This window comes from Pantherophis guttatus, chromosome 8 (genome assembly GCF_059756535.1).
Source record: "Pantherophis guttatus breed Tessera chromosome 8, ASM5975653v1, whole genome shotgun sequence".
Taxonomy (NCBI): Eukaryota; Metazoa; Chordata; class Lepidosauria; order Squamata; family Colubridae; genus Pantherophis; species Pantherophis guttatus.
In genome coordinates this window covers 29,774,356-29,789,578 of record NC_142070.1, presented here as the reverse complement: position 1 = coordinate 29,789,578, position 15,223 = coordinate 29,774,356, and the positions used below count along the sequence as shown (strand labels likewise).

General features: G+C 34.8%; 1 protein-coding gene across 2 annotated transcripts in view; it reads right to left on the bottom strand.

Moving 5' to 3' along the window:
- SLC10A7 (solute carrier family 10 member 7) overlaps nt 1-15,223 on the bottom strand; it is a 143,040-nt gene that overhangs the window by 93,130 nt on the left and 34,687 nt on the right. For both annotated transcript variants that reach the window (XM_060686867.2, XM_034401401.2), the window contains exon 5: nt 6,627-6,665. In XM_060686867.2, coding sequence (XP_060542850.1) covers nt 6,627-6,665 — 39 coding nt within the window. The remainder of the gene's footprint in view (nt 1-6,626; nt 6,666-15,223) is intronic.

The following is a 15,223-nucleotide window of genomic DNA, read 5'->3' as shown; positions in this document are numbered from 1 at the left end:
TGGACATATTCACAAGACTGTCATTTATTGTCATTGGCAAGCTCTCAAAAATCAGATTACAATAAAATTGCTAAAATATTCATTGTGATTGCACAAGTAGCATATAGTAAAAACAGCATCAGATAACATTTTATTTCAAGGTGCAACTCCAAAATGCTTAGCAGGAAGTAGAATAAAATGGTTAGCAGGATAGAAGTTTTTAAATCAAAAGGAAGAAAAAGGAGGGAAATAAGGATTTTTAAAAAGCTGCCCAACTAGCTTGAATTACCTTTACATCAATCAGTGATAACTAGGCAGGAAAATAACCTATTCTCATTTTTACAGATTATTGTGAGCACATTAATATTGCAAGGAAATAATAATATAAATGAAGCAGAAAATCAAATTATATAAGGATATAAACATCCTAGGATTAATTGCATGCTACTGATCCCGATACGATACAAATTTACTCAAAAGTAAATCCTGCTCTATTTGATGGGGTTACTTCATAATGGAACTAGTTTCTTTGTACCACCATTATTGCTAATAATAATCAAATACTCTGAATGAATTACGAAAATGTTAGCATACTTTATTAAGTTGTTCTCTTGAGGGAAACCCAAATCACTTATGTTCTACAATTATTCTAAATCCAACTTTCAAATGAGGGGAGGAGATAATGATATTAACTTCTTAACTTAGAAAAATTCTCTGTGGTATAAAATATTCTCTGAATATATGTAAATTGAATTCATCTATCATTACTTATTACCAGTCTAGCTAGAGAAAAAAGTTTTCTGTTACAATTAATTCTTTAAAAGCGTATGTTTTAATTAGACCTATGATGTTATTACATAAGTTATAAATGCACATATATCTGCCTGCAGAACTACAGGAATTCATTTCCAAGCTAACATTAGTTTGAAGCTTTTTAAGCCAGTCATTGCCCATAAATGCAATCTATCAAATGCTAATACAGTTGAATACCAAGAGAATATGTATTCTTTTCTAAAATAATCCACATTTATATATCCAGGACTCTCAAACTAGCACAGCAATTTGCCTCACAAAACTGTACTTCAACTATATCTACCACTCTGATTTCAGTTTTAGCCTTCTTTATCCTCTGATTTAAAAATTACCTGTAATTATGTTTCTATAAAGGGATGCAATCCATTTGTCTCAGATGTTGTTAATCTTACAACTTCGACCATACCTGATTAAATTGATACAAGATTGGATCCAACATTTAGAGAACCCTACATTCCCTATTCCCTATTAAAAATAATCTAATTCAATTTAGTGAACTAGTTTTCAATATTCTATATTCTAGATCGGGGGCAATTTCCCTTCTGTTGAAAGCACTATGCAAGCAGTAAAACATACCTGAACCAAATGTGTCCATCTATTCTCTCTTTGTGATAGTCCCCTTTTATTTCTGCTACTATGTACTCTCCCCTCATGTTGCACACAATTAAGGCAGTAATTAATTTTTTGATGTCAGAAAATTTCTGAAATAAGCCAAGAGACAAAGACATCCAGATATCCTTTTTATTTATTTTATTTATATTTTACTCCGTATCTATACACCTACTCTAATTTATCCTAACTTATTTATCATCTATCCTAAACCTTTCTATATTTTAGTTTTACAATATTTTCTAAAGTCTTGGTATTTTTCTATTGAATTTTATTTTTATGCTATTGCTCTCATATTCAAACGCCTATAGTACCTTATATTCAACTCCAACAGGTTGCAACAAACTCTTAGCTAGTCTGAATCACTTCAACTTTATTTTTAAAAAATCTTGGTATTTTTGTATGTGATTCTGGTGGCATCTTTTCTTACCATTTCACAATATTTCTATTCAACTCTTTATCACCTCTTTGGTATAGTAACCCTATCTCACCTACTTGGTTTACAATTTCAATCATTCCATCCTCTTCATGTCCATTTTCTACCACTAGGAATTTACTTAGTCTATCAGATCTTAGATTTAATGTGGTTTCTAATGCAAATAATGATTTCTTTAAGGGTGGATGGGACTAATCAAGAGTTTTAAAAGACAGGTTGAGAAAATGCTGGTTCTGGCTAGGAAGTAGGAATCATGACATGAAAAAATTAAAAGGAACAGTTTTAAATGTCAAACTAATCTTGGAGCTTTGGGATAAGCTTGTACATACTAGGCTCCAAAAAGAAAAGTCAAGAGCAAACAGTGGATGCCTGAACTACTGATCTATAACTACCCTTATAGATTCAAAGAAAGGGTAGAAATTAATCAATGGTTTAAGAGAGAGAATGGTAAAAAGAAAAGAAATCAATTATGTAATCTATGGATGAAACAGAATCTCAATTATTTGGCTTTGTTGCGTGAAGAGTACAGAAACAATATATGGAAAAGATACTAGCTAGCAATTCAAAAACTATCCTCGCTGGTTGATTTTTAACAGGTTAGAAATATGCCAGATTTTGATCATGTTGTCAAGATTGTGGGTATTTTCATGGCTGCTGACTTGGATGCTAGGTAGGTATTTGATCATTAATGTTCCATTTAACCAACACATTATTATAGCGCTGTAGTAAATGCACAGAACTCAGTTATCAGACTGAGTTTTTCTATAACAATCAATCTGGCAGTTATACATAAGATTTAATTCATTCACATGTATAATCATATACTATTTTTTTCTACTGGAAGAGGGAAAATAATATTTTTCTCAGATGAGCAGGCAAATTATAGGTTTAGACTACAATTCAGTAACAATAAATCAGAATGCTTGAAAGGTTAATAAAATATGGGTAGGTAAAGATTTATATTTACTTAGATTAAGGACTTAATCTTCATGGCCAACAAAAATAACTTCTTGTATCAGTTTTCCAGATTACTGTTATTAATTTATAGTAGTGTGCAATTTATATATGCAATTGATGAATGTATAGTATCCATTTTATATGATATCCTAGTTTCAAGTAATTCAAAATAATAACATTAAAATTAGAATAATACATCACATTCACGCTACAAATCCATACAATTTATAAAGGCAGATATTACTAATTAATATTTGCCAAGTACCCTCAGGAGCTCAGTTTTTATTAGCTTCCATAAACTATAGTTTGGCCTCAAGAAGGTAGACTGTTCCAAAGTATCAGGGATACAAGAGAAAAACTGCAAGGGTCTGTTATCTTTTTTTAAACTTCCCAGTTTTGGGGACCACCAAAAGACAGAGACTGTCCTCTGCATGCTTAATTCAACAAGGAGAAGATGAACTGCATCTAGAACTAAAACCATTTGGGGCTTTAAAGTTTCCCTGAATTCCATTCAGAAACCCAAGGGTAAGAACAGCAGGGCTCTCCCCTGCTATGATGCAATTGTGATGGCTTTCATTTGCTAAGATGAAGGCTATTGCCTTTTAAATTAAATACCATTTCTCAGTGACCTTTAAAGTCAGTACATGAAAAATGCATAGCAGTATTCTAGGCTACTTAACTCTATGACTTAACTCTAGGGAGTGTCACTACCATGGACCATGTGGACAAACCGCCCAACCACACTAAATATCACCCAAGGATGGCCCCATCCTCGCTAATATTCAGAAAATAAATAAAAATCAGCTCTTCTGGAAGGATTTTGGGGATGATGTGAAGTAAGAGTGTTCCTGAATAAATGATGTCTGGTAATAGTTGGGATTGTTATACTATTTTCAACTCGAATAGCATATAAGCCTTAATAAATAAATAAATGAGAGCATGAATCTCTGTTGTTTGAAGAACAGTAACTTTGTCTTGTCGTGTTGTTCTCCAACCTTTCTGGTTTGGTGGACTGGCGGAGCGGGGGGAAGGTATGGTTCCACACGAGCAGTTGGCTAGCACACACACAGTTCCACTTGTGTGAGTAGCGTGCACATGCACCCACCACTCACACAAATGGAACGCATCTGCAAATGCTTGCCTGCTGCTCGCACAAGTGGGGATGCACATGCGCTCACCAGTTTCCATGGCCTGGTTACAAATACCTCATGGCTCATTAGTGGGCCACAGCCCAGAGGTTGGGGACCCCTGTTGTAGCAGTTCAGTCTGACTTTAACAGGCTACATCTTCTTGGTCAAGATTTCTAAGTCTAGGGTGGAATTATATAGCTGTCTATAGTCAGCATATTGATCATATTTACACCAGTAGTTTCATGTATGTGAAAAAGTAGGGGGAAGGATTAAATCTTGGGTATTCCATACCAAAGTTCTTAACAGATTGGCTTCTCCTCCCTATTGAAACCACCCAGTAAGGAAAAAGTATAGAACTACTGTACCATGATGCCCCAATTCCAATCTTTTCAGGTAGCTCACAAGGATACCCTGATTAACAGAAATACATTACTGCAAGATCTAATGTCAGAATAAGTACACTTATTCCACTTAAGATATGACAAAGCTCATGTATTAGAATGACCAATGCCATTTTCATTCTATATCTAAGCCTGAATGCAGAATGAAAGGAGTCCAGATAAAACACTTCCTCTCCAGCTTTCTATAACTGACTCCTTGCTACATTCTCAATAAACTTCCCAGAGTTTGGACACTGGATAATTCATATTTAAAACATACAGCTTCAGAGATAGTTTGCTGAGAAGGGGATCACCATTGTGATTTTCAACATAGGACATCATGCTTCCCTCCCTCAAATAAATGTTTATCAGATCCATCAAGTCATTCTCACAAGTGACAGAGGCATGGATTAAGCTTGAAGATGGCAGAGGTCATAGTAAGGAATATCCATTTCCCAAGTTCAAAGATAATATTGCCAGATGTGATCCCAGGCATTTATGACTCTACCAACAGAGAGTAAATAGAAGAGTCTCCATCAGCAAAATTTTGCATTAGGGATTGACATTTCCTATCCATCATTCCCTAATAGAGAAGAAGAATCTTAAACAAAATCATCAAATGGAAGTGACACTATAAAAGCACAGAAATGTCACTATTTCACTACTCTTACTTCACTACTTCAGTACTCTTACTACCATGGTATAGACTTAAATAATGAACCAATACCCATGTTTAGTTTCCATGGCTCCTCCACCATGTTCCTGGTATTACTTTTATAACTTCTTCTCTTGGAAAAACTAAGTGCCACTAAGCATCAATCAAAGGAGGCTACTCAGGAACAATTATTCCAAAGGCTTAAATTGCTTCCCACTTCTGTATTCTATTCAGGTGCTCAGTGGAACTACTACCCATAACTTTTGGGAAAATTTCCAACTGTTCTTTGAGATCCATTAGATGTCTGGAAGGAACCTTTTAATAAGACCATTTCAAGCTTCAGTGGCTACTGATAGCTACTTAGACCAGGAAGACAAAGGATTTAGCCTAACGTCCGCAATATCCAGATCAAACATCAACTTTTTAAAGAGAAAAAGGAAATCCAAACTACATCTGCATACGTGCACTTAGGACAAGTTCATAGTTGTAATAGAAATCACATATACCTAAGTCCTCCCTGAATCTCCCTAAATGAATGGAAGCTGGAGGAACACCAAAACAGTTGGTTTTGGTGTTCTTGCTATATACAGCAAGAAGCTCAGGAATGGGTCTTGTAAGATATCTTGACCCTTCACATTCAGCCATTGATACTCCATTACTCCTAAAGTATTGATTTAGATTCTCACAGTAATGGAAATAGTTCTTTTCTACACATGATATACCTGCAAAACCATCCTTTGATGAACAGAAAACTAGCAATTCTGTGTATGTAAGCTAATTTATATCCTAAAGAAAATAAGAACAATTTTAAAATGCCAGATATTTTGAGTTAAAATTTTAACATCAAGAACACATCTTAATGCACGTGTACTTCTAATTATCCATCTTGTGTATCATTCCTTTTAATATATTGGTAAGCATTCATGATCTATAAAAAGTATTTTCATGCATCTTTATATTAAATATATACTAATACCCTTAATAAAAATGATTTGGACTATAGCGGAGATAAACAATTTATGTTATAAAAATATACTGTAACTTCATGCAAAAATATGCCTAGATATTTGATTTGTACAATGCACAAAATAAGAGAAAATATTACTGAAATTCCTTTTCTATATGTGTTACAGTATATTGTGCTTGGAGATGCTAAAATGTACGCTCAGAAATTATATTTCGAATGGCCCAGTTATTTTTACTCCTTCCATCAGTTTCCCTTGGGACATAGAATAAGCTTGTTCTCTGGCAGCAAAATATGCTAATCATGTGACTTATCAACCCGTGAATTAGCATTGCTTCTCTCATCGTCTGAGCCATGTTCCTTTAAAAAACCATGGCATCTTAATAGAAAATAATGACTGTGTGATAAACCTCATTAGAAAATCAATATATTGACACTAGCCTCCCAAATGTCTGAATAGTAATGGATTGTCTCCTCATTAAGAAGACTATTAACGTGTACTTAAGCATCATTAAATTATATTGATCAAATATTATTCACGCACTAATTTTCTGGAAAGCAGTAGATATTGGAAAGATATGTAAGCTTATGTATTTAAAAGAGAAGCATGATATATGATAAAAAAAACTTAACTCAATATTCAGTAACAGTTAAAAATGTACAGTAAGGCTTTGAAACAATATTGGAAGGTAATATTACTTACCAAAAAACTTCCAAAGGCTGAGTTAAATATAGCAGCTGCCTAAAAGAATGAAAGAAACATCAATAATACTCTTGCTATTTCATGTATAATACTGAGCTTAATTCATATTTTCTAGTAAACTACTGCCATTTAAAATCACTGCAAAATAGCCTATGAAAAGTCACATTTCAGATAATAGTTACTTATTTTGTTATGTTTACAATTCACATTTCACTTTTATAACTCATTGGGCAACTTAAAAATAAAGAAAGTTATTAAAAACACACCTATTACCATGTTTATACTGTATAAAATTATTTTCCTTATAGGAAAAACACAGGTAGACTTTTTTTTTAAAAGGAAGTCAATAGGAAAATAACGTAACAAGTAATTAATAATATGATGCTTATCTGAACAGAATATATATTTAAGTATATTTTAGTGTATTTCAAGTAGAATATTGAATTTGCATCTTTTGCTACAAGCATTTAACTGAATATATACTGCAGTAAAATTACAATTTATCTATGTGCTTTAATTCCAAAGGCCAGAAAGAATACAACGAATCCAGAAAAAAAGAAAAGAAAAATAAATGACCCAACTGAGTTTGAAGAAATGTTTAGCTTACCTAAATATCCAAGAAATAATGTTAGGGAAAAGCATTCTGACAAACTACTAAATTCTGAGAAACAGAAAATGCTTAAATCTTGTAAAGCTTCTTATTTTACCATAAAGGAAGGAATTCTTCCATGGCATCCAGTCCGATGATGTAGAAACACAAGTAAGGGGAGGTGGGGGGAAGGGGGTTTGTAGGGGCAGAGAAAAGAAAACGTGCCATTTACATGGAAAAGAGAAGCAGAATCAAAGTAATCACCAAGGACATCTTCCAGCCATAGAGGAAAGGTTTTTGAAAGAGCTTGAAAGTTTGAACCCAGTCCAAAACATAGGCTAAGCTGAGTAGAACCTACTGCTCTATTATGAGAGTGCAATGAAAATGAATGGCTAATGAGATGCTTGGCTCCAGAGAGCTTAGCTTTCTTGTTCAGGTTCATAATTTATTCAAAGCTTTGATAATTTCATTAGAGTCATCCTTGGCTGGCCTTATCAATAAAAGATAGCCCTGGACCACAGTTTCTCAGTGGCCCACACACAAGCAAGCACAGTCTTGTAATATTTTGTTTTGCTTTGCTGCCTTGTTTGCTTGCTTGCTAAAAAGGACAATGGCATATGGCATTCCATGTTGTGGGGAGAGCTTCTGAATAGAAACAGCTAAATAAAACATCACAGTTGACAGTTATAAAACTACAGCAAAATATTTTCACACCTCTACTTTCTCAGCATCTGCCTTTGAACACGAGGAGGAGGAACCAGTCCAAATAATTATCTTTGCAACAATTAATAAACATGATATGGTTTAACAAGTCAGAATGAAACATTAGGATTTCAATTTGCAATTCCACATCTTGATAAACCTTGAGGAAATAATCTATGACATATGAAGCAATGTGGTTTGAGTTAAGTTTAGGTATCTGAAGAATCACCTGGTCTTACAGTCCTTCTAATCATCTCACCACATCTCTTCCGATATTCTCCTGCCTTCTCCTATTCTCCTATTTGTCGCCTTGAAGGGCGACAAATAGCAACTAGGATCTTTCTGCTCTAGCACCCTACTTGTAGAATGGATTCATGAGTTCTAGCTCTGCTCAGATGGTCCTACCTGACATTATGATGGGAAGGATATGGGTTAAATATAAATTGATGACTGAATGTTAGGACTGAATTTCTTAAAATATAGACCAAGCGAGGAGGCCCTTGAGAGCAAAACTTCTTGGGTGCGTTACATAACTAGAGGTATTTGATACTGTGTTATATTTTAGGCACTCAAAATTTTCTTCTGAACATTTAATAGATTATGTTTTCTTAGTTATATATTATATGTAATGACATTTTTATGAAGGGGCGTTTTATTTTTTGGTTTAGGCAGCTTAAAAATAGAAACCAGTGAACAACAGCTATTTCTGGCTCTACTATATATGTTTCACAAAAATGTAGTTTGTAGTCTATTACTGTATTTTTTGCCAGGGTTCCAAGTAACACCCCCAATGAAAGAAGACTCAGAGGCTTGAAGTTCCTCAAAGTTCCATTTTATTAGAGATGTCATACTGACACATCTGGGAAAACCTGATGTGCTTCCAGGTTTTCCCCACCCAAAGGAAAGTCCAAGTCCCTGCCAGCATCCACATGTCCATCACATGGTCCAATCAAAGCACCGTCCCAACTGGAGATGCCTTCCAGTCACACCCCTCCAGATGCAGGGCAAGATGTCCTTGACTCTCTGAGAAAGGAATGTTATCATGACTATATATCACCCCTGCTCCATACAACCCCCCTCCCAGTTTCCCATAGTACTAAATGTGGCAGGCCTGAAGGCCCAATGCAAAAGATGGCTTCCAGGCCTGACATTTTTTGCTATTTTCTTTCAGACCATTCAATGAATAGTAGCCACATACGTCTCCTTAGGGAGAGCATTCCATAGCTTGGGAGCTTCAATAAGGAGGGCTTCTCCTGCATACAGATCAGTAGCATGAGTCACAGCTGGAGAATCTTAAAGAGAGCCTCTCCTGTTAAACTACACAAGTTAATTACACAAGCTAAACTTGTGTAAGTCACAAAGTAGGCTTGTAACAGGAGTGTCAACCTCTTTTGGCCAGCTCTTAAGCTTTATAAGGCCCAAACCTTAAAACATTTAAGACTTCAAATAAAATGGATTAGAAAAACTCTGATATTTCTTGGTGTCCTTTTCTTTGTCCTTAGCAGAATTTTGGTTTTATACTACATCATTTCTCCTGGGAAACATGGTCAACTGAAATTCACAGAATAAAATCTGCGATACCTTTGGCAAGTGACAATGAAAAAAAGGAAATTGGAAGCAGTTAAAATGACTAAAGAAAAATCCATTTCTGAATCCTCACACTGTGTACTTCAGCAATTACAAAAGGCAGAAGAAATTTCAGTCTCATCCCACTTCTCTGCTTTTGACTGCATAAAAACAAAACCAAGTCCTGGGATTAGAACTAACAGACCTGTAGCAAATCACTTAATAATGCAAATTGGCATACTATTTACCCATCACTTTGGGAAGAAAAGTATTACATAAATTATCATTCTTCTCTGGAATATTTAGAAACCAACACCGTTAATTTTTCAGTGGTCAATACAAGCCAGGAATTAATGTTTTCATTTGACTGAATGTACTGGATAGGACCATGATGGCGAACCTATGGCATGTGCGCCACGCAGAGCCCTCTCTGTGGGCACATGCACTGTTGCCAGCTGCTCTTCTGGTTTCTGGCGCACACATGCGCACCAGCCAGCTGATCTTCACAGGTGCCGGAGCACCTGAAAAACAGCCAAAAAACAGGCCCTTTTTCAGGCTATTTCCAGACCATTTTCCAGGCCATTTCCAGGCCTTTTTCAGGCCAAAAACAGGCCAAAAACAGGCATGCGCATACTGGCCATTGGTCTTTGGGTTTCCGGTGCTCCAGCGTGCACACATGCACACACATGCACAAGCGTTCCAGTTTGGGCACTCAGTGCTGAAAAGATTCGCCATCACCTTTACCTTTTTCCCTAGCACGTGCTTAACAATGTTCCTGAAATTAATCCTTTCTTAGGTTAAACCCATGCACTATATACATACTAATTCTAGCAATAATATGAAAATGCCACACTTATAAAAATTAATTCTAGAGATAAAATTTAACAGCAGGCATAAAAGGGCAGATAATTAGCAGCACAAAACTCAAAGGAATTTATACTGACCAAAAAGAAATGACTATAAGTAATATAGACTGCAATCCTATAATATGCCTACTTGAATCATCATGAACTAGTTTTTGATTGCATCTGAATATTCTGACATAAAATTTCAGTCACTATTATTTATTGCTATTCTCTCTGGTTTAGGCATGGGATAAGTGCAATGTATGTATTAAGTTAACAAAACAGTACAAATAATTGAGGCACACATATATTTACAATTTACAGCTTGAGACTATACTGGATGACCACTACCTTGGAAGCATATGAATACAAGACACATTTAGCGTTAGCCACGGGTAAAGTCTACTATATATTATAATGCAAAGATGTGTAAAAACTATGGTTGCCTTATTTGGCTTTGCCTATACATTGTGAAAAATCTTGTTTTGGAATAAAATGGATTATTATCTCAGTTAAATGTTAACTGCAGTTTCTAAGAAGCGGGTTTTTCCTTCAGTCTGCAAAGCGCATACCTTAGAGGCTGCAAAAATAATGGTGATTGGTTAAAAAGCAGTGTATTTTATTTCAGTTGCCACTCATCACTATTTGTTTGACTCCAGGCTGAAAAAGAATATATATTCAAGTTATTGGTTGCAGATGCTAAATTGAATCAGGTGTCCTTTCCTCTTAAGAAAATTAAGTTGCTTTTGTGCACGAATGTTTTAATGAGAACAGAGCTTGCCGACATTGACAAATGGGAAGGACACCAGAGAGAGCATGGAAGCAGGACAATATGTGCATTTTACATTCTTGCAGCCTATTTTTCACTGACTATCCTGAATGACTTCACCATTTCTTAAGGGACCTATTAATCTCAAATTTAGTTATTACACAACATTTATTTGAACATATATTCTGGGGATGATGACAGTTAATAAAGGCATTTTTTTATGAGCGGTATTTTTACATATTGTTCCAGCTATAACTCCCCTCTTATTCCTCTGCATTGATGGAACACTCAAGTTGTGATGTAGTTTTATTTAAGAGAGAGAAAAAAAGTATCTATATTCAGATGCTGTTTTAAGTACATGGGGACCCTTAAATAACTGTTAAAATGGATATAAAAAAATAGTATTTCAGGATAGCAAAATAAAAATGTGCAAACTGTTCTACTGGTAACTACATATCTATAAAATGGTCCCTTGGAAATAAAAAACATTTTCTTCCCCCCAAAAGTCTTGCGGGTTTTAAAACTTCATTATTTGTAATAAAAGTGTAAAGTCCAGCTTCTTTTTTATAATGAGCCTAGAAAACTCAGTAATATCTAGCTCGGGATATAGAGTATCAAAATATACAGTTCATTATTCTTGCGATAAACAGAGCTGAATGACACTTAGGCCTAATGTATGTTTACCTTATTATTGATTTATTCTCATTATTTCTACCTTTCACACATTTAGCAATTATATAATTTATTAAAGCATATTCTAAGGCAAAAATAATAGTTTTCATAGTTAAATTTATTTTTTTATTTTTCAAAATAAAATTAAAAAGAAGTATATTAAGTCTTAATACAGCCAGACAACAGAAAAAGTTTAATTTTTTTTCTCCTTTATCAGAGGCTGCTTGAATGCAAGTAGTCCTCAAAAGGCAACTAATTACTAGACTTTCTTGGGTTCTTTCCTTGAAAATGTTTCATTTCTCATCCAAGAAGCTTCTTCAGTTCTTGAACTGACAAAGCTTCTTGGATGAGAAGAGAAACAAAATCACCTTTGGGACAACCATGACTTGGATGACTGAGAATCTCCATAGACAATTACTCCTCAAATTACAACCATTTGTTTAGTGACCATTTGAAATTAATATGGCACTGAAAAAAGTGCCTTATGACTGTTTTTCACACTGATGACTCCTGCAGCATCCCCGTGATCACGTGATCAAAACTCGGGTGCTTGGCAATTGGCATCTATTTATGAGAGTTGCTCTACCTCAAGGTCACATGATCACCATTTGTAACTTTCCCCAGCTGGCTTCCAACAGTCAATGGGGAAGCCAGATTCACTTAGTGACTGCATGATTCACTTAACGACTGCAGTGATTTGCTTAACAACTCTGGCAAAAAAGTCATAAAATGAGGCAAAACTCACTTAAGAATTGCCTTGTTTATCAACAAAATTTTGGGGCTCAATTGTGGTCATAAGTCAAGGACTAACTGCACTGGCCAGTGACAGTGTCCACTGTAGGGAAAAAGGAGATTTCAGTTCATAATTCATTGTAGTCTTCTCCAACCAAATCCTCTTGGATATACATACTGGCTGGGAATTTCCAAAGTTCCTGTCTAATATATCTGAAGTGTATTGGATTATAACTGCCAGAATTTAAATTAAATTGAAGCAATTTATTGTTGTATTTTTAACTGACAAAGTATTGAGTCATTAACAATTTTGCTTTTAAGTTCCTGAATTAAAAATTAGCCATTGAACCTGAGCTTTAAAAAAGAAAAGCTCAAAGTAGATACTAATCAATAAGATTATCTTAATATCTATGTATGTGTTTAATCTATGGGATATTTACCCAACAAATATGATTTCTGCAGCTATTATAAATTCAGAGTTATTTACATTTACAAATATTATCTATATTCTGGGTCATCCTTACATGTAACCTGCTTATAGACAAAAGCAAGAATAGAATCTGTGTACAATGCATCTTTAGCAGAATCTTATAATTAAATCTACCATATTTACTACCCACTTGGGGGTTTGTAGAGGACAGACAGAACTACATTTCTATGCAGAGTGAGAGATACACAGCTAATACTCATTTGGTAAGCAGCAAAAGAAGGAATGAGTATTACATCCTTTTTCTGCCAACTCACTTACCTGACTGCTTTCAACTCCTGGTTATCTACAGTTATTAAGCTAGTGTTTAAGCACAACATTGTTGGCAATTGGTGTTGTATTTAAAGTACTGATTTTCACTTAAAACATTCTAAAGGATTCATAATGCTATTGAGATCCTGTTTCATTTACAAACATATAACAATTATAGTGGGCATTTTCTGTAAGCACCCAGGTCTATAGCCCGCTAATCAAGTAAAAACCCAAGAGAATCTTACACTGATTTGAGCAAGCACAATTTTATCAGAATTCGTTTTTTGTATGCTCTGTCTTTAGTTGTTGTGCTACTTTATCATGACGCAAAAAGTATATGCATAAGTTATTATGAAAAGAATAAATGAAAAGTAAGACTTTCAAATATAATGTAATGGACTACAATGATCTTATTCAGTTAAACTGGTAATCTCCTGTTTAGGCTATTACATTTCAAAGCTGTAGCTGATTCAAGAAATCATGACTATTATTTAAAACTAGATCATTCCATCTTAATTTGTCAGTCTATATTAGCTGTATCGGTTCCAGACTACTTCCAGGTACAATTTAAAGTGCCAATTTTAATTTTTAAAATCTTAAGCCTGTGAATACATTATCTGAAAACTGATTTCCCTTTTAAGTGCATGTAGAGAAACCTTATTCTGTATCTATTCAGCAAAAATGGGCTGGCATGGCCATGAAAGTGATTTTCCTAGTGATAGCACTCAAGTTGAAGAAAAATTTCTATACAGATGCTCATTGGCAACTTGTCTATAAATATGGTGGCACCAGTGAAGATCTTTACAATTGAGTTATGCTGTTTCTTGTATGATTTAACCTTAGTGCTTTGTTTTAGGAGAGGGAATATTTCCATGCCGCTTATTATTGTTTGCTGAATTATAATACCACTCATATTTTCCACATTATTAATATTTTTTGTACTCTATAAACTATACATATTTACTATATGCCCAATAAAAACAAAGTCAAACAATGCATTTTCCCACTGACTAAATATGTCTCAAGCACATTGTTTCTATTATTGTAATCCATCGTTAATGCCCATGTTTTTCTAAAAACAACTGCAGCCAATTCCTCTAGTATTTTATTGCTTCAGGAAGACCAGTAACCTGTTAGTGAAGATTTCAGAAAAGAATTCACTTTAATAGCTATTTCTACAGAAAGCAGACAATAGTATTGTCTTATATAAGATAAATATACAACAAGGGACGATTATTTCAGCATTTTTGTACCACCTAGCATAAATTTAATAAAAAATACAAGGAAATCAATCTTTAGTTTCTGACAATAGCATCAAACAAGGAATGAATCTTTACTCATTTAATAGTATTGCAACATGAATGTATTATTCACATGGGTCATCCAACTGACTTTTATCCAATAGCAAACAATAAAGTGAAAATGAACTAGTTGTTAATTATTTTTGATATTCCCCCTCTGCAAATGCTATTTTCCAAACCGTTCCCCAAATTCAAGTTAACATCCTTTATGCAAACTGTTGCACACAGTTTCTTATCAGTAATGGGTTCCACTTATCTTTGCTACTGGTTCGGAACTGTGTGCGTGCAGGGTGCTTCTGCGCATGCGCAGAGTGTCTGTGATGACGTCCGGGTGGGTGGGCGGAGCCACCGCCACTACCAGTTCGCCTGAACTGGGGTGAACCTGTAGAAACCAACCACTGTTTCTTATGCAGAGATGCATCCTGTTGTTATACATTGCAAATGGAGACTGTCACTAATCCAGATCTTTATATGATTTTCCTTTGTTCCAAACTTAGCCTGGCAGTGGCAGATGTGCCCTTTGTGTGATTTATACATGTATGTGTATATCTAGGTATTAGGTAAGGTATAAAATCTATTCATTTTTTAAATAATTACATTTTACATCCCCCCCAGCTACTTACAGGTTCTCTTTCTCCTGTAAGAAAATTGCAGATAGAGGGTACATTACATAAAAGGAACA